At 45.3% G+C, this 24,346-nt stretch overlaps 1 protein-coding gene across 1 annotated transcript in view; it reads left to right on the top strand.

Annotated features, from left to right (window-relative positions):
• reln (reelin) overlaps positions 1 to 24,346 on the top strand; it is a gene marked incomplete at its 5' end in the record, with an annotated part of 143,796 nt that overhangs the window by 67,180 nt on the left and 52,270 nt on the right. Inside the window, 19 exon segments of the mRNA XM_080737038.1 lie at positions 407 to 458; positions 2,455 to 2,560; positions 3,197 to 3,437; positions 4,446 to 4,585; positions 5,039 to 5,190; positions 5,452 to 5,567; positions 6,218 to 6,426; positions 7,171 to 7,299; positions 8,471 to 8,580; positions 8,774 to 8,840; positions 10,053 to 10,286; positions 12,310 to 12,471; positions 13,180 to 13,416; positions 13,757 to 13,949; positions 16,351 to 16,463; positions 18,222 to 18,359; positions 21,042 to 21,228; positions 22,120 to 22,325; positions 23,312 to 23,483. Of these exon segments, the coding sequence (XP_080593164.1) occupies positions 407 to 458; positions 2,455 to 2,560; positions 3,197 to 3,437; positions 4,446 to 4,585; positions 5,039 to 5,190; positions 5,452 to 5,567; positions 6,218 to 6,426; positions 7,171 to 7,299; positions 8,471 to 8,580; positions 8,774 to 8,840; positions 10,053 to 10,286; positions 12,310 to 12,471; positions 13,180 to 13,416; positions 13,757 to 13,949; positions 16,351 to 16,463; positions 18,222 to 18,359; positions 21,042 to 21,228; positions 22,120 to 22,325; positions 23,312 to 23,483 (2,964 nt within the window).

Genomic DNA, 24,346 nt, shown 5'->3' with positions numbered 1-24,346 from the left:
AATATTGGCTGAATATTATTATTGTCATAGAGATTACAATAACAGTATTGAAACATGGTTGCACCCTATAATAATTATCAGATTATTATTATCCGCAGCTGGTGCAGCAGCACAACTCCCGTCTAATCCGCAATTTAACATCGCCTAAACCACAGCACAGCAGCAGCGGCTGTTATTTCAGCTCCCAAAAACTGGCATCTGTTGTAGGTATTATAGATAATAAAAATAATTTTATTGTTGAATGTTAACATTATTACTAGCCTATATAAAAAATATGTGCCCCCTCACAATTGTCAACGGCCCCCATAGTCATTTCATCCTGCAGCCGGCCCTGGCACTCAATGTTATCAAATGTGCTCTGTCACGTTGTGTAACTTGTGTAATGACATTGCATTGTTTCTCTCAGACCACCGTGTCTCTCAACACCAGCTCTGCATCCATCCTGCAGTTTGCCCTGGGTGAGTCTATTTATGTCTCCATGTTCTGGCTGAGCCTATTCTGCCCTACAAAGGCAGAGTGCAGTAACTACGTTTTCGAATTTCACAAAAAAATGGGTTTAAAAGTGTTACAGCTTATCAGCCAAAAGAGATAAAGATATAAAAGTGATATTACACTGATTGTACATCTGTTCTTGAGGTAATTGTTCATCCCCCAATATCATGAAGGCTAATTTGACCGTTGGGCAACACAAATAAGTCGGTGTGTCCAAAAACGTAGTTACTGCACTCTGCCTTTGTAGTTAAAGGGGTATTTCGGTCAAAAACGACTTTCCTACCTTTCAAATGATGATTCGGGAAGCTTCTGGGTTGATCCAGGTGTTGTTTGACCCATAGCAGCATTTTGTTCCATTTTCGATTTTCTCCCCTGCACCCCACGGCTCCAAAACGGCACCTTTTGGGTCGTTCCGTAATCCGGTTATTATTCTCGCTCAAAATTCACTTTTCTCGCTCGGTATCAGTCCCTCATACTGTTGTTAGCATATCCGAGCTACACCAGCTCCTGGTCGCCGCCATGTTTGTTTAGTTTACTTCAAGCTCAACTCTCAACTCTCAGCCCAGGAGAGAAACACTGGGAAATCCCTAACCCGTTGGGAAACGCGCGTTCACGAGCTGCTGCTGCTGCTGCTGCTGCTCTCACAGCTCCACCTCCCTCCCCCACAGCCTGTTACCGGTTGAGGCAGACAAGAGGCTACACCATACATCGCTCTGCAGACTTTGTCGACATAGTTACATCTTTTGTCTTTGGCTAAGAGCATTTTTGTGTTTTATTGTTCGTCGCGCGTCGGGGAGTCACGCGATACAAAACGGGATTTCCCAGTGTTCTCTCCTGGGCTGCGAGTTGAGAGTTGAGCTTTTTGTAAACAAACATGGCGGCGACCAGGAGCTGGTGTAGCTCGGATATGCTAACAACAGTATGAGGGACTGATACCGAGCGAGAAAAGTGAATTTTGAGCGAGAATAATAACCGGATTACGGAACGACCCAAAAGGTGCCGTTTTGGAGCCGTGGGGTGCAGGGGAGAAAATCGAAAATGGAACAAAATGCTGCTATGGGTCAAACAACACCTGGATCAACCCAGAAGCTTCCCGAATCATCATTAGAAAGGTAGGAAAGTCGTTTTTGACCGAAATACCCCTTTAATGTCTTTATTCTCTGGTTGAATCTACTATGTCTTCATCAGTGGTGTAAATTAACTAAGTAGATTTACTTACTAAGTAGATTTTAGGTAAATTATTATATTAAAAGGCATAGGGGCCTATATCAATCAATTTTAGCCCGATTTTATACTTAGGCTATTTTCAAACATGTTTTACTTTTACTTTTGGTACTTTGATGCCAATACTTTCGTACTTTTACTCAAGTAAATTTTGAATTCCAGACTTTTACTTGTAAGGGTGCCCTCACACCAAATACCTAGACTGGAATCCACCAATGCATTTCAATGAGAATGGAGCATTTTTTGCAGAAATCCTCTACTGGCAAAAAAAGCTCCATTCTCATTGAAATGCATTGGCGGATTCCACTCTAGGTATTTTGGTGTGAGGGCACCCTAACAGAGTATTTCTATATTGCAGTAATTATACTTAAGTAAAACATTTGAGTAGTTTTTCCACCACTTGTCTTCATGTTCAACAACTCTTTAGTTTGGACTGAAGCCCAGGCCCAGGCCATGGCGTTCAGTGTAGTATATGTGAGGTCAGTGTGTAACTGAACGGGAGGGCTTGAATTTAAGGTTTGTTTAGTGACTGAGGGTATGTTATTTTAGTGACTGAACCTCTAGGTTTGTGTGTGTGTGTGTGTGTGTGTGTGTGTGTGTGTGTGTGTGTGTGTGTGTGTGTGTGTGTGTGTGTAAGTGTGTGTGTGTGTGTGTGTGTGTGTGTGTGTGTGTGTGTGTGTGTGTGTGCGTGTGCGTGTGCGTGTGTGCGTGCGTGCGTGCGTTTGTGTGTGTGTGTAGGCTCTGGGTCGTGTAGGTTCAGCTACTCGGACCCCGTCATCACAGTGTCCTACAGTCTGACCAACACCAACAACACTGATGAGTGGATCACACTAGAGAAGATCGGGTACGCACGCACACACGCGCACACACATACACACGCGCGCTTTTCACCCTTAGGTGTCTTACTGATTATTATTATTGTGGGCTCGCCTGAAAGGCGAGAACACTATGTTATCTTCATTATTTATTTACCGAGTTCCGCCGCAGACAGTACAAAGGCAGGGCCCTTAGCCAATGAGGTGCAATTGGCGGAAAAAAACATCTGGGAGTGGTGTTAGCAGGAGTATTGGTTGAGCTTCACATGACAGTTAGCACGCTGCAGAATATAGTCACGTTGGCAAACATAAGAAATGAAGGAAAAACAACAATTTATTTGATTAAGAGTTTTTATTTTAGTTATTTTTTTAAATGTATTTCTTTACGAGTGAGCCCACACTGTTTCGTAGGAACAGTACTTCTAGTTGTGGGCTCGCCTGAAAGGCGAGACCAGTATGTTATCTTCATTATTTATATAGCGAATTCCGTCGCCGACAGTACAAAGGCAGGGCCCTTAGCCAATGAGGTGCGGAAAATCTGGGAGTGGTGTTAGCTGGAGTATTGGTTAGCTTCACATGACAGTTAGCACGCTGCAGAATATAGTCACGAGCGAGCCCACACTGTTTCGTAGGAACAGTATTTATTGTTTGTGTTGTTTTGGCAGAGCTCCCACCAACAGCAGTACGGTGGTCCACCTGCTGCCCCTCCCCCTGGGCTCCCGGGCAGAGGGCGTGCGTCTGCGCTGGTCCCAGGAGGCCCCCGGGGGCCCCGAGGGCTACGAGTCCTGCTGGGGCCTGGACAACATCCTGCTGGTCAACGCTGCTCACCGGCCCCCCCTGCTGGAGGACAGCCTGGACCCCCCAGACACCTCAAACTGGCTCTTCTTCCCGGGAGCCACCGTCAAGGTACACGATAAACTTAAATGTCATGTTAACACATCAACTGCTTCAGTATTAGTCTTGGAGGATTCACCTCGATATGTGGGCTGCAGAGGTGTTGCCACTGTGATTTATTTTATTTAGATATGAGTAACCTCCAGCGCCATCTTTGCCTCCAGTTACGCATACTCAAATGTTGTGCTGTGCTGACTTCCAGCCCAGAGATATAATAGTTTCTTCCCAGAAGTTCTTCTCACCCCCCTAGTGGCGAAAAAAAGAACTTCTGGGAACTCAGATTACTTCAGTATTAACTCACTGACTGCGCTGATTAATTAGTGTGGTTGTAATGTATAGGCAACACTCTATTGTTCTTTGTACTTTACTTGAGTATTTCCAGTTTTCAGTACTTTTACTTCTACTCCAATACATCTCGGATCCAAATATTGTACTTTTACTCCACTACAAATATTTGAAAACTTTAGATATAAATTATTATATTAAAAGGCATAGGGGCCTATATCAATCAATTTTAGACGATTTTATAGAACTTTTATGCCAGCTAAAGTGAACCTGTTTTTTGTTAACATTTTAACTGAATCTGGGTTGTAAGGCCAGATGTCTTGGACAAAGTGCATACACTCCAGCTTAACTTTTACCTGTGCCTGTGCTTTTACATTAGTTCAACTGGATCTCCATTAGTCTATCCCTAGTAAACTAGTAAGACGCCTCAGGGCGTCAGGGCGAGGTTGCGCCACAGTGATGTCCACATCAAGGATGTGGACATCAGGGATCTCCATATATGGGCATAAAAGGGATTTGTTCCCCTGGCATCACAGGGATTTTTTTTTTCAGTGTTAAAAGGTAGTTGACGATCATGTCTTGTCATAGTTATACTCAAAATAATCAAAACTGGCCACATAATTCCATAGGTAACCTGTTTCAGTGTAACAGTCGATAAATAGCAGAGCAGGATCACAGCCGTCTGACTGCATCAGACTGCATGCGATCACACCTTCCTGTTCTCTCATTGGCCAGCACGCCTGCCAGTCAGAAGGCAACGCCCTGTATTTCCACGGCGGGGAGGGCATTGGCTACGCCTCCACCAGAGACATCGACCTGCACAGAGAGGAGGGGCGGAGCTACTGGGAGGAGGACTTTGAGGGCCCGCCCACAAAGTAAGTCACCGTTGAACCGATGGGCAGCTAGAGGAGACAGACAGGAAGTAATCAACAGTCTTGTTTCCATTTCTGCCAGTTCAGTTCAGTAACGAGAACTGAGTGTGTGTATGTGTGTGTGTGCGGGCTCAGCAGGAAAATTACACTTTGACTGTGACGTGTTGGACACAGAATGAAATTCAAACAGCGCCGACAGGTGCTCAGAGCCTTAAGAGAGAGGTTCGTTATTGTGCTTAGAGGTCATTATCCAGAAATCGCTCACACCACTGAATTCAGCAATTGACCAATCAGAATCAAGCATTCAACCAAGCCGTGTATATTATAACATACATAAGTATTGATGTTCACATTAGTTGGATTTCAAGCATTTAAGACTACCTGTTGCTAGCTACGTGTTTAATGGTGTATGTAGGTGTGACATTAACGCGTGGTTGTGTCTGTCTGTCCGTCCAGCTGGGACATCCAGGGGGCCGTCTACGGGACCGAGTGTGGGGAGGTGGAGTCGGGTTTGGCGCTCGTGTTCAACCAGGACGGACGGAGGGAGGTTTGTACGCCGTACCTGGACACCACCGCCTACGGCAACCTGCGATTCCACTTCACCATGGGTACGAAGCTTTTTGAAAAGCACTTTAAGCTGGCAACCTGTAACTTTGATGTCCTGCATGTGTGTCCAACCGACTGGGTCAGTCCTTTGTCCATTATGTATTTCACTCTGTGTGTGTGTGTGTGTGTGTGTGTGTGTGTGTGTGTGTGTGTGTGTGTGTGTGTGTGTGTGTGTGCGTGCGTGCGTGCGTGCGTGCGTGCGTGCGTGCGTGCGTGCGTGCGTGCGTGCGTGCGTGCGTGCGTGCGTGCGTGCGTGTGTGCAGGGGGCGGGGACTGTGATCCGGGACAGTCCCATGACAATGATGTCATCGTGTTTGGGAGGTCGGTGGGCAGGAGAGAAACAGTCTTACTGGACACCCTGCCATACTCCTCCTATAGGGTAACACACACACACACACACACACACACACACACACACACACACACACACACACACACACACACACACACACACACACACACACACACACACACACACACACACACACACACACTCTTTCTTTCTCTGTCTGTCTTTTAACAAACTTGTTAATAAAGTATTCATTAATGGTGGTTCTCAACCACTGGATGAGATGTGAGTCGGCACCCCCAGGGGGGCCCCAAATTATTTTGGGGGGTCCCCAGATGATTAACTTAATGTGCAACATTGTTTTCTCTCTCAACAGTAAACAAACCAACATATTAAGTGTATAGAGGGTATCTGCACATTTCTAAAGTGCCAAATTAAGGACTTTTTAATACCTCTAAAATGACATATTAAACATTGACCAAATTGTCAAATATTAGAGACGTTGCGAGGCGTTGTGAGCATGTAGATCTGCTATTTTCACAATAGAACTGTGTTATACAAAATACAATGCCTCAACTCTTAGTGCATGGGTGGGGGTCCCCAGTTAAAATATTATTATTTTGGGGGCCTGAAAAGGTTGAGAACCACTGCATTAATCAATGAATCAAAGTCCTGCTGTAGTCTCTCCCTCTCTCTCTCTCTGATGGTGTCCGGCATGTCTCTCGTCCACACACATGCAGAGCCCCGCCGTAGTGTCTCTCTCCCTGCCCGCGGCGCTGCAGACGCCTGCCACCCAGCTGTGCGTGGAGCAGCGGTCACATGGCGGCGCCGGGCGTCATGTGTGGTCCCTGGACTTCATGCAGCTGCTGCCCGTGTTGCCGGGCACCCTCACCCACCTGGCACAGTTCAGCATCAACCTGGGCTGCGGCTCATACCAGCCAAGCAACAGGTGACTAATAAAGCAATAAGCCACAAGAGGCAAGTGGTTACCGGGGTAGTATACACCGGCTGAGAGGCGTTGGGAAACACGAGGCGCAGCCAAGTGTTTCCGACCCACGTACTACATACCTGTGATATGTTTTCTTTTATATTCCTATATAACAGATTATACCAGTAAGACTCCCTAATCGGGAGATAAGCGACCGTAGGTGGCTTATCTCCACAAATAGGGCAAAAATGTGTTTTTCCCAAATCTTCCTGATCCATGTTGATGACATGAGTGTAGACATGCTGTGTAGTGATATTCGTGATTTTAGGGCAAAAACTGTAGGAGCAGTGTCCAAAAATGTGTTTTAAAAATCGGCCTGAAGGTGGCGCTAGAATAGGGCCAATAGTGTTTGTTCATGAGCTGGGTTAGCTCAGCTCCATTCACTTTCCGGTGCGAGGCACCCATGATGAGTGTCATTGTCGAATGTTGTTAATAGCCTACATCATGGCCATCATTCTAACCACGTAAAGTTTATACATTTGCTATTCAAAAATAGCATAGTACTGCGCTGTGAGTTTGCTATTTTTTGCACATTTTTGTGTTTGGAAAGTTGAGAATAATTTGTGGCCAAATATTTATCAATTTGGGGGTTGCTGAAATGAAAAGGCCTGTGCATCACAGAACATAATGGGCCTGCTGCTGACTGTGACATGGTGCTGACATGTTTTCCTGTCTGTCTCTCCGTCTATCTGTCCTGTCTGCCAGTGTCAGTCTGGAGTTCTCCACCAATCACGGTCGCTCGTGGTCGCTGCTCCACACAGAGTGTCTTCCAGAGCTGTGCTCAGGATCACACTTCCCCCACAGCTCCACCTACTCCTCGGACAACTACAGCGGGTACACACCAGTGTGTGTGTGTGTGTGTGTGTGTGTGTGTGTGTGTGTGTGTGTGTGTGTGTGTGTGTGTGTGTGTGCGCATGTGTGCGTGTGTGTTTGTGTGTGTGTTTTCTCTATAAAGTCCAATAGAATACTGTTTCCCAAACAGTGGGTCGGGAGTCGGGACCCATTTGTGTGGGTCAAGACAAGAGGAAAAATCTTATCCTACAAAAAATGTAATATATTTTTGAAAAGATGGAAAATATTTTGAAATATATCATTTTATTTTTAGAAAGAAATGTTATCCGAAATTGTATAAACGTTCAAACAAACATGCCAATAAAGCTTCTTTGAATTGAATTGTACCCAAAGATTGCTCACGACTCCCCATGTGGCGGAGTCAGGTCATTGCAGGTTTACATTTTAAAAGCTGAAAATCTCAGAACTAGTATTTCTGCATGGCATCATTCTATAGGCCATATATTCAAAACTGTTGGGTCAATCTCCACAACCAATATATAATTTTGTAGCTATGATTCCCAGCTTTCAAATGAAATGAAAAAAATAAAAAAAATCAGTCACATATATTTGAAAAGATGGAAAATATTTTGAAATATATCATTTTATTTTTAGGAAAAAAAATCAGAAATTGTATAACTGTCCAAACACCTCTAAGAAATTCCATAAATACAATATTTGACTAATTAATAAGTAAGTAGTGAAAATAGCAGATCTACAAGCTCACACACGGCATGAAGTGAAGCATTGTGAGCTTGTAGATCTGCTATTCTCAATAGTTGGGTCCCGGGCAAACATAACATTTCTCTTTTGGGTCCTGAGCTTAACAGTTTGGGAACCACTGCTATTTTCACCGTCAGTTAATGCTTCATATCCATAGGCCTATGAGTAAAATCGCTATATTCATTTGTTTATTTTTGGAACAAAGTTCGCAATCTATGATTTCCCTATGGGATTTTCAATGGCAAAAAATAAAATAACTCTGAGACCCAGAGAGCTAGCCATAAAGTTATATATATATATATATATATTATTATACATTCATTTCTATGAAAGTTGCTCACCAAAGCACCGGGGAAGAACGCTCTACTTCTGCATTTACCTTGATCTGAGCACCACATTTTGGCACATATTGCTTAATTATAATGCTTTGATTATGTATATTAATGTGCAGGTGGACTAGGATCTCCATTCCTCTCCCCAATGCAGCGCTGACAGAAAGCACTCAGTTTCGCTGGAAGCAGACTGGTACAGGAAGAGTTAATATGTGGGCCCTGGACAACGGTACAACTATACAAACACATGCACGCACACACACACATACAGGACAACATTCAGTATATATGTCAGTATGTTTTAGTTCATTACACATGTAAAGAAAGGCGGTGTGTGTGTGTGTGTGTGTGTGTGTGTGTGTGTGTGTGTGTGTGTGTGTGTGTGTGTGTGTGTGTGTGTGTGTGTGTGTGTGTGTGTACAGTGTACATTGGACCAGCATGTCTGCGGTTCTGCTCAGGAAGAGGACATTGTTCACGCACAGGATGCAAGTAAGAAGTGATGCTCATTGAATACAATTAATAACTCATTAAACATCTAATGTCTGTGATCATTACAAGTCCAACATTCATTAAACTCTGTTATCATTTATTAATGATTAGGACGCCAGGACGCCTCCTTAGTCGCGTTTGAAAAAACAGGGTGTACGTGATTTCAAATAAAACAGACAGAAATGTTGTCTATTTCATGTTCACGATATAGATGTCGGTAACACTTGAAAACAGCATTACTGACAATTTGCTCGATTTGCAAACTTCTTGGCTGCTACAGTGCTACATCAAGTTGCCTGTGACAGAAAATACCCCTCATGCAGAAGACTCCTACTGGGCATGAAGACTGATCTTGAAACATAAAGTCTGACGTCTTACCAACCACTTTAAGTCTGAAGATCATTACACACCGGCGAATTAGTGACGCAAATAAGCGACCCGAAAATGCGAAATATTCAGACGGCAAACTTTTATGCTTTTTTCTATAGCGCACACACCGACTGCGACGCAAATTAGCGTATAACATTTGGCAAAGTTATCGGTGGTGCGAATTGTTTCATCAACAACATTGCATCAAACAACCAATCACATCACAGCAAAGAGGCCACCACCAGAAGGGTTTCCCAGCAGCAGCCAGGCAGTCTCTATTTGTTTCCGAGACTCTCTCCCAAGCAGGGGATCTCCCCAGGGGACTCCCCATGGTATTGGATTTGGAAAATGTCATAATGCCTTCCATTCTTGTATTCCCAGAAAGGAAAGCGAAACCAAGCTCATTCATTCAACTCCCCATAACAACAATGGAATGGATTGCCACGACGCACACACTTTTTTCCCCCTCCGATTCTCTGAGACTCTATTATGTGTTTTAAAGTGTCCGGTGCGTGGATTGTTGTGAAGAATAATATTCTATGATTTTTCAAAGGTTACAGTGAAAACTCTCTGAATCATGGCAGGGGCAGAGCACATGATCCTATGAAAATATAGCCAAATGGATATCAGTTTTTTCGATCCTGTTTCCTGTTGGAAACCCAATCCAATTGTTTTTTTGTTTTTTTTTTGTTTTTTACCATTTATCGTTGTGATCGTTTGTTAAATAAACCCAAATCTGTCAAAACTCGCCAATGGAGACGAGGGCTTGTAAAAAATAAACTCGTCATAACTCGTCACTGGCAGTGAATGAGCTGATGAGTTGATATGCCCCTCCCCTCCCAGGTGTGACCCAGGTTTCAGTGGTCCGGCGTGTGAGCTGGCCTCCCAGACCTTCCCAGCCTTCCTGTCGGAGGGCTTCTCCTCCCCTCGGCTGTCGTCCTACCACAGCTTCTCCTCGCTGCGGGGGGCGGAGGTGAGCTTCGGCTGTGGCGTGCTGGCCAGCGGCAAGGCTCTGGTGTTCAACAGGGACAGCCGGAGACACCTGCTGACCGCTCCGCTGGACTCCTCCCAGGCCAGGTGAGCAGGGGTGTCGCACCAAATTCTGGGCGCTGGGTACAAGGATTCACTCACATTTTGTGCTTTAACCTGTGTTGGGTGTAACGGTGCTATAACTAACGTCATTCTACAGTTTACGTTATGAAATTTGATGTAATTACCCTGTAACCACTGCCCAGAGTCAGCGGTCATCTGACTATTTGCTATAAGGAGAACTTTGTGCACGTCTTGTTTACATTAATTTACAGTCACGCACGACATGGCACGACATTGAGAGAAGCTCTTTAGTAAGGCTGTGGAAGGATTCACACTATTTTTGGATTTACTTGGTGAAAGGAATAAAGGATAGATCAACGTCATTACATTATCCACGTTGAAGCTGCACGCAACCAGCCACGCACACAGCTGACAGACACAACAGGCTGCAGTGAGAACGGGAAAAGTAGCTCGTTAATTTACTTTTCTCATTGGTTAGCGGAGTAACGTAACAGATTAGTTTTTAAAGGCAGTAACGATGTAACTTAACAAGTTACTATACAAAGTAACGATACCCAACACTGGATTTAACTATTGAAAAATAGCACATATACAAGCTCACAGCACGGCACCGAGTGCCGCGCGTGTGTTGCCACTCAAACATTTAGAAGTCAATGTCTGAATGGCAACAGGTCTGAATGGAGAGCGGCCCCCGTTTCTTGCAGTTTTTTGTTTTGTTTGTTTGTTGTTTTCTGTAGTGTTTATTTGTTGTTGTATGTAAAGCACTTTGTGAGTATTGTCTGTTAAGTCTCTGTGTTTTATGACAGTGGTTCTCAAAGTGCCAAGTGGGGACCCCACTTGAGGCCTTCCTTACAGGTCTGTTTATCTGACATCTCAGAGTTATGGGTTGCCCTTGAAGATTAAAAAATGAAGCAGATTGAGAAGCAATGACTGGTAATAAATAGCTATGGTTTATGTTAACGATGTGAAAATGAATGTGGTGTGCTGCCAATGTCTGTCTTGTGCTGTACAGATGCTGTGGAATGCATTTAGCACACGCACGCACGCACGCACGCACGCACGCACGCACGCGCACACACACACACACACACACACACACACACACACACACACACACACACACACACACACACACACACACACACAGATAGAGTTCTCCTCAGTACAACTGATATCCTCTCCTCTGATTGATGCTGAGTGCAGTCAGCTCTCTGCTCAGCTCTGTCAATCTCTCTCTCTCTCTCTCTCTCTCTCTCTCTCTCTCTCTCTCTCTCTCTCTCTCTCTCTCTCTCTCTCTCTCTCTCTCTCCTGTTCCAACTCTGGGAGATGGATTGTTACTGCAGGGAACTCTGCAAATGAGACGAGAGGAGAGAGAGAGAGAGAGAGAGACAGAGAGAGAGAGAGAGAGAGAGAGAGAGAGAGAGAGAGAGAGAGAGAGAGAGAGAGAGAGATGGGGTGGAGGTAGTTATGACATCTGGGTAAGATTGATGATGTCTGTTGCAGTGCTCTGTGCCACCTGATGCGGGCAGATATATCTAATGCCTGTCTGTCTGTCTGTCTGTCTGTCTGTCTGTCTGTCTGTCTGTCTGTCTGTCTGTCTGTCTGTCTGTCTGTCTGTCTGTCTGTCTGTCTGTTTGTTTGTTTGTCTGTCTGTCTGTCTGTCTGTCTGTCTGTCTGTCTGTCTGTCTGGATGTTGGATGCAACTTGGATGTAATTATGCTCTGACTGTGGTGTTGTGTTTTTTTCTGTACATTTCTGTATTGCTTATGTGCTTTGACAGGTCCAATCATGGGTATTCAGTAGTTGAACAGAATCGTTTGATCATGTTTTTTTTCTTGTATTGCAAAAACATGGCATTGGGAGAAAGGTTTTAATGAAGTGGTCTTAAAGTTCAAACTCTGTCGCTCGCTTGCTGCTCTCTCTCTCTTTATCTCTGTTTGTGTGTGTGTGTGTGTGTGTGTGTGTGTGTGTGTGTGTGTGTGTGTGTGTGTGTGTGTGTGTGTGTGTGTGTGTGTGTGTGTGTGTGTGTGTGTGTGTGTGTGCGCAGGTATTTGCAGTTCACTCTGAGGCTGGGCAGTCGCAGTACGCTGAGCTCGTGTCCTGCTCCGGACCAGCCAGGAGAGGGCGTCCTTCTGCACTACTCCTCAGACAACGGCATCACCTGGACCCTGCTGCAGCACTACGCCTACCAGGGCTTCCATGAACCCAGGTGAGCTGTACTTTAGAAACCCTTCTACCCCCTCAGTGCAGTGTTTCACATTTCAAGGTCTTCCCCAACAGTTCTCTCAACCAAACGGTAGAGCACATTTTAAGTCACTATTTCTCATTGAAAACACGCTTGTAGGTTGGCTATTTTCACCATCCTTTAATACAATTGGCTTAAGGTATTAGAGGCCGGCGGGCGGACCTCTGACGTTTGCTGTAGAGACAGGTAGACTCCTGTTACTGAATAAAAACTATATAGCAATGAATACTATCACAACATCCACCTGTTCCAGCGAGAATTTACTGTAGCATTATTTGCTTCCGGTTAACAGCAGACATACAAGCTCACGTCGCATCACAAATGCAACCGTTGTGAGCTTGTAGATCACTCTCGGCTGCGGCCCCGGAAGCTGCCTGCACATTCTGCGCAATGCACGATGGGATGTTGGAAAGTTGTGGATAGAGCTATTTATTAATAATTACCATAGAGTTAATATGTTCAGTAACAGGGTTACTTTCACAATATAGAGCTACTTAACACTGTTACTGAAAGCACTATAGCAATGAGCACTATCACAATATGGAGCCATTTAACACTTACTTTATCACTTACCCCACCTTTAAGCACTATGAGTACTTCCACCCCCACTGCACCCAATACAACATAAAAGTATACAAACGTGTGGACTCGTGACTGCGTCACCTGCTGTAGGATCGTGTCCGTGGAGCTGCCCAGCGGAGCGCGGAAGTTCGGGGTTCAGTTCCGCTGGTGGCAGCCGTACCACAGTGGGCGGGGCCGCGACGTCTGGGCCGTGGACGAGATCAGCATGACCTCGGTCCTCTTCAACACCATCAGCCTGGACTTCAGCAACGTCCTGGACGTCACCCAGAGCCTGGGCTTCTACCTGGGACACGTCCAGCCCTACTGCCAGCACGACTGGACCCTAAGGTACGATATGTAACCCTAAAACTATAGCTATCTGCCTACTGCCAGCACGACTGGACCCTAAGGTACGATACATAACCCTAAAACTATAGCTTCCAGGTCTTAAAGGGTTACGGTCCAGTCGTAATGTCGGGACTCGAACCCGCAACACGCTGTCAGGCATCAGTGCCTATGTGGTATGCGCCTGGACCGGTAGGCCAGCAGGCGCTATATTATTAAATAGTCAGTCAACTTAAGACCTGATGTGCGACTACCGCGTGACTACCTACCTCCTGTACATACGTACATGTTATGTAGCCTACATCTTTATATACTGTATAGTAAAGTGTATGGTGTGTTGCAGTTTCTCCGGCGAGCCCAGTCCCGGCTCCAGTATCCGCTACGTAGAGACTCAGTCCATGCAGATCGGTGCCTCCTACAGCCTGCAGTTCTCATTGGTCATGGGCTGCGGCCGGGAACCCTCCCCCCACATCGACACGCAAGTCCGCCTGGAGTTCTCCACCAATCACGGCCTCACCTGGCACCTGGTCAAAGAGGTGAGATCACGTTACGTGACGTGTCCAATGTCTCTGCTTTGGATATCCCCACCAAATGGTCATTCAGTGATCTTACCTTATTTTCGACGACAACGACAACATTGAGCTGTCGGGAGGGGCAGACCATCATCTTTTCTTTCACCCGGAAGAGAAAACCATGACCATCCGTGCATGCTTTAGTTATGGGCGTAGAAAAAAGGCTTGTTTTGACCAAAATCGCAATCTGGGAAAAGTCCGAGATACATATTTTCTTCTGGACGTCATTTCTGGTTGCATCATGGGAATTCCATGGGAAGTCCTTGCATCACTTACACAAGTGACATACTGGAGCTGAGGAGAGGAGGGGGAGGAGCTTGTGCAAGGACTCGCTATGATTGGCCAGTACCTCGCCTAAACATTATTTACTATCGGCTCAAGCGACCTTCGCAACACTCTGCCCGGCGACTCGCTCGCTTTAACTCACTCGGTGGGGCCGAGTGAGTTAAAGTGGCTCAAGGCCACTTGAGACGGCGTGCCTCCGTCGCGGTCAATAACTATAATAATTTATCGGCCAAATCGGCACTTCCGCGTTGGGCGTGGCCTCTGCTCAGCTCCGGTGGGAAAAACATCCTCGCATCACTTACAGGTGCTGGAGAGCACAGTCTAGGTTAAACCGCCATAAAAGCAGTTTGATGACTTAAGTCGTTCATGGCCCCGGCAGTGTATGTCCCTTATTAATGTCTGAGTGGAAATGTTGTGTCCCTGAGTAACAGACACAACACGTTGCAACGCGTTGTGTGCTTGTCGATCGGCACATTTTCTGCGAAAGCTTTCCCTACTATAACAGAAAACTGAACAGACCCTAGCACAGAGCCCTGAAGGACTCCGGTCAACCATGTAGGGTTTAAGTGATTAGGGTCAGCCACTCCTTTAGAAGAACAGAGCGTCATGGTTTAGTTTTTTGTGACGTGGAGAGAAGAACTTAGTAGAAGTCACCCCCGCGGGGCTCAGAACAAGGCACACGTTATCTATTCATGCTCATGAATATTGATTTGACCATTATCGCCGCGGTAATAATGTGTAAATAATGGGGGCATTTTGAATGTGAACACTTTGTTTCATACGTGAGGAATTGTCCCCATTACCCTTAATCATCCTAAACATTAAACAAAGCGGATGATTTCTCTGTGATTCAACGCACATTTCCTCTCATCACAATTGGCTCGTTAATTATTCATGAGCCGTTAAATATTCACAGTTAAATATTCGCCGGGAGTTTTATTGCCTTTGGAATTTAATGCGATGTAATGAGTTCTGTGCTGGAAGAGACAGACACCATTCTGCCTTTCTGTCTGTCTGTCTGTCCATATGTCTGTCTGTCTGCCCTCCCTCCCTCCCTCCCTCACTGTCTGTCTGTCTGTCTGTCTGTCTGTCTGTCTGTCTGTCTGTCTGTCTGTCTGTCTGTCTGTCTGTCTGTCTGTCTGTCTGTGTGTGTGTGTGTGTGTGTGTGTGTGTGTGTGTGTGTGTGTGTGTGTGTGTGTGTGTGTGTGTGTGTGTGTTGCCACAGTGTTGCATCAGTGGTTGTAATGATGTATAAATGCACTAGGTCTAATGTCATGTAATGATGTTGTATATAAGTACTTACATACAGTTAAACACACGTCCGTCAAAATGACTTCAAAGCAGAGTGGACCATGCATCTTAAATTCCCACCAAACATCAAAGCCGAAGCCCAATGTATTGTCGATCTACAAGTTCACAACGTGTTGCATCCATGATGAGCTTTTAGATCTGTATGATGGAGCATCAGAATGTTGTGGAAACATATCTCTGCTGTCTGAATAGGCTATATGCACCATATTGGAGAAAAGTTGATTCTCTTCTCACATCCTTGAAAGGTGTTACTAATGATACTAATGAAGGCTCTGTTCCATTTCATGTGGCACAGTGTTTCTCAAACCTTTTATTTCAAGGACCCCCATAACTCTGAGAGTGTATATGGAACGAAATGGACCCTTACGGGCCCACTTGTTTCCATTTGTACACTTTCAGATTTACACACCTTTTAAGGGGTCATATTTGGAACCCTCAAGGAACCATGAGGGTCCCTGGACCACATTTTGAGACCCACTGGTGTAGCAGAGTGTTTCCAGTGAGCCAAAACGGCACAATATCAGCACCCTGACTCTGTTTGACCAGAATGGAACAGAGCCTTCATTAGAATTATTGGTAATACACGTGAATGAAGTGAGAAGAGACCCTACTTCTCTCCAATATGGCTGTTGTGCATAGAGCCTATTCCCCGTAGACTGACGTATGACGCAACAACTCTTATCAGCTGCCTGTGACGATGTCATCACTGTACTGTCTGCAACGATGCCGTCGTCGTGCTGTGATGTTGATGATGTCATTTCCTGTGTAGGCGTGTCTTCCAGGAATGCCCAGCTGTTCAGAGTTCACGGCACCGAGCGTCTACCACCCGTCTGAGTTCAAAGACTGGAGACGAATCACCCTGCCCCTACCTCATAAGACATGGTATGATATACCCTACCTCATAAGACCTTGTAGGCTACATTCTACCCCTACCTCATAAGACCTTGTATATACATTCTGTCCCTACTGTATAATTCAGTCTGCCACTACCTCATTAGACCTGGTATAATACATTCTGCCCCTACCTCATAAGACATGGTTCCATTATGTGTCAGTCTGCCCCTACCTCATAAGATCTGGTATGATACATTATGCCCATCCCTCATAAGACATGGTATGATTGGGATTCAGCCTGCCCCTGTACCTCACAAGACCTGATTATGATTATGATCGTACAAGATGTGATAAAAGCAGCGGCAAATTCATTGTAGCAATTACGGGGCTCCAAGCCAAGCTCAGCTATGTCAAGGTGGCCTCAATAGCAATCCGATTCCCATTGAAGCTGCACACATTTCAGAATAAGAGTTTATTTATTTACACTATTGAGAACTTGTAGTGTTATTAGTCAACACATGTTTTATTTTTTAATCGACCTACCGGGTAATAGAACCTACATCATGCTATTTGAAAGAAATCAGCCGGCACTCAAATTGTTGATTTTCATTTTTGTGCCATACACAGTGTCATAGTAAATCAGTGTCGTACATATTTTGAAGAAAACCTGGAGACTGACATTCAGTAATTGGGTCTTATGATCAAAATAAGAACATTGTGATGTGTGAAAACGAAATCCAAAATTTCCATGCATGTCTTTTTCCACGGACACATTTGTCCGTGTAAGGACATATTGATGGCCCCTGAATATGACCCCCCAGCCGTCTCTTAAATAAAGGTGTTTTAATGCCATTCTTCGACATGTGGAGGTCAAGGGGTCACGGCAGCAAGCAGTCTCTGTGATGATGAGGAGGGGGCTGAGGGTTGATGGGGGTCATAAAGGTTCCACTCCCCCCACCAACCCCCCACACCCATCGTGGACACATCTATGAACATTAATCTTCACTATACATGCAGCAACATGTACTCAAACACACACACACACACACACACACACACACACACACACACACACACACACACACACACACACACAGGCATGCACGCACGCACGCACACACACCAAGGTTGCTCTCTCGCTGTAAATCCACATCTGTGAAACGGAATAAAAGCTGTACTTGAAATAACTGACACTGTATTGATCCTATTGATCACTGTCACTATAACCTGACATATGTCACATGATATATGCATGCATGCGTGAGTGGGTTTGTGTGTGTGTGTGTGTGTGTGTGTGCGTGCGTGTGGGTGTGTGTGTGTGTGTGTGTGTGTGTGTGTGTGTGTGTGTGTGTGTGTGTGTGTGTGTGTGTGTGTGTGTGTGTGTGTGTGTGTGTGTGTGTGCGTGTGTGTGCGTGCGTGTGTGCGTGCGTTTGTGTGTGTTTTCTATAAAGTCCAATAGACCACTGTTTCCCAAACCCATTTGTGGGTCACGGACACAATTTTATGGGTCACACGAGTAAAAATCCCATTTTCTTTTCCGACAACAATAAATAAATAAATACATATTTTAAAAGACGGAAAATTATGTTTTGAAGAAAAGATATCTGAATTGAATAAATTCAAGTTCAAACAAACACATCTAAGAAGTTCCATAAATAAAATATAAGTAATGAAAATAGCTGATCTATTTCGCGCCGCGTTGCGAGCTTTTAGATCTGCTAGTCACTAGTTGGGTCCGGGGCAAATGTCTAATTTCTCTTTTGGGTCTTGACCTAAAGATTTGGTGTGTGTGTGTGTGTTGTTTAGGTCCAGTGCCACCCGGTTCCGGTGGATTCAGAACTACTATGGTGAACAGGACGAGTGGGCTCTGGATGACATCTACATCGGACAGCAGTGTCCTCACATGTGCCACGGACACGGCTGGTGCGACCATGGACACTGCAGGTCAGTGCAAGCACACACCCACCCAGTGGTGGAAAAAGTACCCACAAGTAAAAGTATCAATACGGCGATGTAGAAATACTCTAAGAAGTCTGGTATTCAAAATGTACTTGAGTAAAAGTACAAAAGTATTGGTATCACAATGTACGTGCACACACATGAAGGATTGGATTGGATTGATTAAGCATTTCAGTTTTTTGACTACAGAGTATTTTCATGCTAGCTGTTTGTGTCCGGGTAGCTCAGTCGGTAGAGCTCTCACCTTTGGACCATAAGGTCATGGGTTCGAACCATATAGTATATATATATATTATCTATCTATAAATGCGACAAATCTCTGTCTGTTTGTTTGTTTGTTTGTTTGTTTGTAATCCGCGTATCTCGAGAACCGTTCGTCCCACCGGCTTCAGATTCGGCACGCGCGTTCCCCGCTGCGGCGCGGAGTGCAGTGCCGGGCCTCGGCCCGACTCGGCATGCGGTTTTCCCGAAGCGGCGCGAAACGTTCGGAATCTCCTTACGCGGAGCTGATTGTTAACATCAGGCTGTTCCTGAGGAAATCGGCACAATCGCTGACTCATTGTGACATCACTTCATAAAAGGCTCTGACATCACGTACGCCAGGAGTCAACAAAAAATCTCTGTGAATGTGTATGTATGTATGTGAATCTCGAGAACCGTTCTTCCCACCGGCACGCGCGTTCTCCAGATATGGGCATAAAATGAATCCCCGAATGCGGAGCTGATGTCTGACATCAGAGTTTTCCGCAACCGGTACTGTGTGTGCAGAGATCTCCATATATTGGGGTTTGCATTAAAGGGTGGGGACAAAGGCTAACAGAAGGCAAACAGATGGTCAAAACGGGTCCTATGACAACATGACAACAGGTATATTGGGGTTTGCATTAAAGGGTGGGGACAAAGGCTAACAGAAGGCAAACAGATGGTCAAAACGGGTCCTATGACAACAGGTATATTGGGGTTTGCATTAAAGGGTGGGGACAAAGGCTAACAGATGGTCAAAACGGGTCCTATGACAACAGGTATATTGGGGTTTGCATTAAAGGGTGGGGCAGGCATAAAATGGACGCAAATAGACATATATCTCCATATATGGGCATATGGGCATAAAATGGACCCAGAACTATATCTGCAGTGATCTCCATATATGGACATAAAATGGACGCCGACAGACAGACAGATACAGATATCTCCATATATGGGCATAAATGGACACAGGCAAACAGATGGTCAAAACAGGTCCTATGACAACAGGTATAATGGGGTTTGCATTAAAGGGCGGGGCATTCATTCTCTATTTACATCGTTCCCGAGTTGGCCAGGTCGCCAACATGACAACAGGTATATTGGGGTTTGCATTAAAGGGTGGGGACAAAGGCTAACAGAAGGCAAACAGATGGTCAAAACGGGTCCTATGACAACAGGTATATTGGGGTTTGCATTAAAGGGTGGGGACAAAGGCTAACAGATGGTCAAAACGGGTCCTATGACAACAGGTATATTGGGGTTTGCATTAAAGGGTGGGGCAGGCATAAAATGGACGCAAATAGACAAATATCTCCATATATGGGCATATGGGCATAAAATGGACCCAGAACTATATCTGCAGTGATCTCCATATATGGACAAAATGGACGCCGACAGACAGACAGATACAGATATCTCCATATATGGGCATAAATGGACACAGGCAAACAGATGGTCAAAACAGGTCCTATGACAACAGGTATAATGGGGTTTGCATTAAAGGGCGGGGCATTCATTCTCTATTTACATCGTTCCCGAGTTGGCCAGGTCGCCGACTAGACGCTGGGCCGCCCGAAGGGCGGCCCAGCTTCTAGTATATATAATAGAGAGCGGACCGGCCCCGCCCCCAGCTATCATTTCAATGCAAGTGCTCAGTGGCGTTTTGAAGCATGCGGAAGTAGCTAATCCAGGTGCATTCTGGGGGAAATTGGCCACTACCTAGTGGACAAAATGTTTGACGTCGAGACTTAATGACGTCACGAACGACGTCGACGTCCATTGAACCCTATTGTAGACCCCAGCGGCGCGCTCTTATGCTCGTGCATGTATGTTTCACCCCGCCAGAAATTCCAGCTTTGGCCAGTAGGGCGGCTTCAATGTTTACAAGCCGTTCTGGGGGCTTGGTTCGAACACGGGCACCGCCAACTCAGCGTATGAGTAGCGCGGCTTGGATGCGGCAAGTACTGGGAGCTGATGGTAGGTGTGGCACACTGGCGCTCCATCTCAGCAATCCATCTTCCAGGGGTCTACCGCATTGTAACGGGGACCACGTGTTACCGTTTGATACTGACAATAAGCCACTCCCGACCTACTCGTACCAGGGGGCGGGGTTCATGGCTGAGGGGTTAGAGAGGTCCCAGGTTTTAATCCCTGCCCTGGCAATACTTAACCCTATACCAGTCAGATCTGCCCACTCTCCTCTTATTGAAAACGAATGGCTCTGAAAATGGACACAGCCCACCCATCTGACCACTTAACATGGCAAGATTTTGTCGCTCGTCCAATCAGGTGTGATGAAAGTAGCCTATGTCTGCATCCAATCACGTGTGATGAAGCTTTGTCTGTCATCCAATCACGTGTGATGAAGCTTTGTCTGTCATCCAATCAGGTTTGATGAAGCTTTGTCTCTCATCCAATCAGGTGTGATGAAGGTTTCTCGGGCGCAGACTGCCAGCCCTCCCAGCCCCTCTCCTCCAGCGTGTTGTCGGACTTCGAGTCCCAGGATGCACTGCTGGCCACCTGGCAGGAGGTGATTGGTGGAGAGGTGGTGACCCCTGACCTGGGCTGTGGGGTGGTCTCATCCGGGTCTTCACTTTACTTCAGCAAGGTAAAAATATCACCTTGACATACCTGTACATTGTTGCTGTCAGGCAGAAATATTGTATCTTCATATTTCAACTTATTGTGTATTTTTGAGCGGTGGTAAACCACTCCATAGAGTGGCTGTACGTGTGTCTGTAGCCTTTTTCCTCAGCATTTTGCCATAGCAAAACGTGTGTGTGTAGCATAGCCTGTACATCCTAGACTCAAATCCTAGTCTGAAGACGTTATGCAAGCACGACCACCGCTCACTTCACATTGGGTGTGGTTTTTGTTAATGAATGTCCTGGACCTACAGCATACAAGAGTGTCTCACACAAGTAGTGAAAATAGCAGATCTACAAGCTTTTACAACTTGCCTAAACATGATTAAATACCATTTTATTTGTATTTCTTTTTTCGCATTCCTAAGCCAATAATTTGACGAACAGCAGTGGTTCCCTATGGAGACATAAAGAGTCTCCTCAAATTATTGGCTTAAGAATGAAAAAAAACAACTCCATAAATTCAAGTCTCCATGGGGCGAGTATTCGAGTAAATAGCCATTAGTGAACTATCCCTTTAATACAGTGTGTGTTCCAAAATATCCTCGGACACTAGGACCCTGTCAGCATTGCTTTTTGAGCTGTATTTCCTGTATTATATAGACAAACTCTGTAATGACACAGAGGTACAAGAGGTGTCCCCAAAAACACTAAAACAAATGTTTTACAGTAGGACTTGAAACCCCTATAAAATGTCCATATTTGGTTATTTGATTCATATATATATACGTGTAGATATATTGTGCATTTCCAGTCACATAATTGTGTGACTGTGTGTGTGTGTGTGTGTGTGTGTGTATGTGTGTGTGTGTGTGTGTGTTGTGTGCGTGTGCGTGTGCGTCTGCGTGTTTCAGGCTGGCCTGAGGCAGTTGATGAGTTGGGACCTGGACACAGAGTGGGCGGAGTTTGTGCAGTTCTACCTGCGTGTGGGCGGAGACTGGGCAGAGTGTAACGCGGCGGACAGCCGCGAGGAAGGCGTGTTGTTACAATACTCTAACGATGGAGGAATCACCTGGAGTCTGATCGCTGAGATGTACTTCACTGACTTCACCAAACCACGGTCAGAAAGAAACTTTATAGCTTTACTTTTATTTAAGGCTGCATAAGGCAGTAGGGAGTAAATCGGCCTTTCAGTCAGTCAGTCAGTCAGTCAGTCAGTCAGTCAGTCAGTCAGTCAGTCAGTAAATCAATCAATCAATCATTGCACCTTTTTGATACCTTTATAACAGATTGGAACTGGATCTTTTGTCCAGTCAACTTTATTGTCACAAAAGTTACGGGTAAAAATTAGGTAAAATGGAGTCAGTAGTAAGGCAACATAAGGCAGTAGTTATTAGTCAGTAATTAGGGAGAGAGCATAAGGCAGTAGGGAGTCAGTATTAAGGGAGCATAAGCTACATAAGTAGGGAGTCAGTAATAAGGGGGCATAAGGCAGTAAGGAGGAAGTCAGTAATAAGGGGGCATAAGCTAGTGATAGGGAGTCAGTAATAAGGGGGCATCTTTGCACCCATTGATTGCTGTGTCTTGGTGGGACAAAAGTTCTTTCTCTCCATATTGTTTTCAATTCTTATTTTAATCTTCGTTTCGGTAAAAAGGAGCCTCTCAGTGGCAGTATAGTGACAGGGCATGTTTTTTAAATGTTTTTATTCCTCCAAAATGATGTTTTAGCAAATTCAACATAAAAAAGGCAGAACCAGGGCGGGACAAGGCAGAAAGAGCCTGCTGGTTGGTCAGTCAGTGACCAACCAGAAGGCTGACAAAGGGTGAATTGTCCAGGGGGTACCCAGCATAATTAGTTAATATAACCTCACAATAATCTTAATCACTTTAACCATATGTTATACATTGGCTATTCAAAAATAGCATATCTATTTGTTTGCTTGTACGGAACGAAATCTTGAAAATATATATTTTTTAATTATATTTTTGATACATGGTCAAAATGACATTTTGGTGGTTCTTGACATGAAAAAGATTGAAAACCACTGAACCACGAGCTTCCATTGGCGTCTAAAGACTATAATAAGCTTGGTTCTTCCTGGTCAGGTTTGTCCACTACGAGCTTCCGTTGGCGTCCAAGACTCCGTCGAGTCGGTTCCGCTGGTGGCAGCCGCTGCACTCTGGAGACGGATACGACCAGTGGGCCATCGATGATGTCATCATCCTGTCAGAGAGGGAGAAACACATCATCCCCATGGCCAACCCCACCTTACCCCAGGTAAACTCTTAACCTTTGACCTTTGTCCCCTAAAGCCACTTACCCCCAGTATGACCCAAACCAAATGTAAAAGAAAGGCAAATATCAATCTCCTGGTTGCCCGATGTGAAAAATGATGCAGAGGTTCTGCTCTGGCATCCAGGAAATGGCAGAGACAAGTTGTTTCTTTATCAATGCAAAATGCCAAAATGGCCGCCGTGTGAATATTGTCTACTGAGCCACGATTACGATTCGGTGGCCGCTATATAGGAAAGCTGGCCATGTGTTCCACAATCTGTGAGACCCCAGTTCTGCATTCCTAAACCGAAACATCCCACACGGGGGTTGTTCACTCCTTACGGGGGAGGTGCTGGCCAGGAACATCTGTGGGATCCTCAACGTAGTGGTCAAGCCTAGATGGTTCTACTGCCTTCCACTGGTCCCTCCATCTTGCCTGCAGGAAGCCTTGGAGGTGTCAGCTGATGGTAGTCTCTTTGAGCTCTGTGTTCTCCTCCTTCTTAGACACTCTCTTTGAGGTCAGCAATTTCTGCATTGAGGAAAGTGTTTTCTTCTTCCTTCTCAGCCAGACTTGTTTCTAGGTCTTTGATCTCTTCCACCCTTTGAGGTCCTTGTTCTCTTTATTGCGGGTGGCGTTTGCTGCTTCCTGCTCAGCCATACTGTTTCTGAGACTTGCAATCTCTTCTTTCTCAGGCCAAAGTCCATTTGGTTTCATTTTACTCTCACAATAGGCTATATTGAGTTATTATTAGCAGTTACCAGTTAAGATTATCAAAGACTAATACAACAATGAAACCAAATGGACCCATACACTGTCAAGCTTTGATCTGCGTGTGCTAACCACACCAGACCATTTCATTGAATGA

The sequence above is a fragment of the Nannobrachium achirus genome, assembly GCF_963921795.1.
Source record: "Nannobrachium achirus genome assembly, chromosome: 11".
Lineage (NCBI taxonomy): Eukaryota > Metazoa > Chordata > Actinopteri > Myctophiformes > Myctophidae > Nannobrachium > Nannobrachium achirus.
The sequence above is the reverse complement of the archived record's forward strand: the minus strand, read 5'-3'. Positions and strand labels throughout refer to the sequence as shown.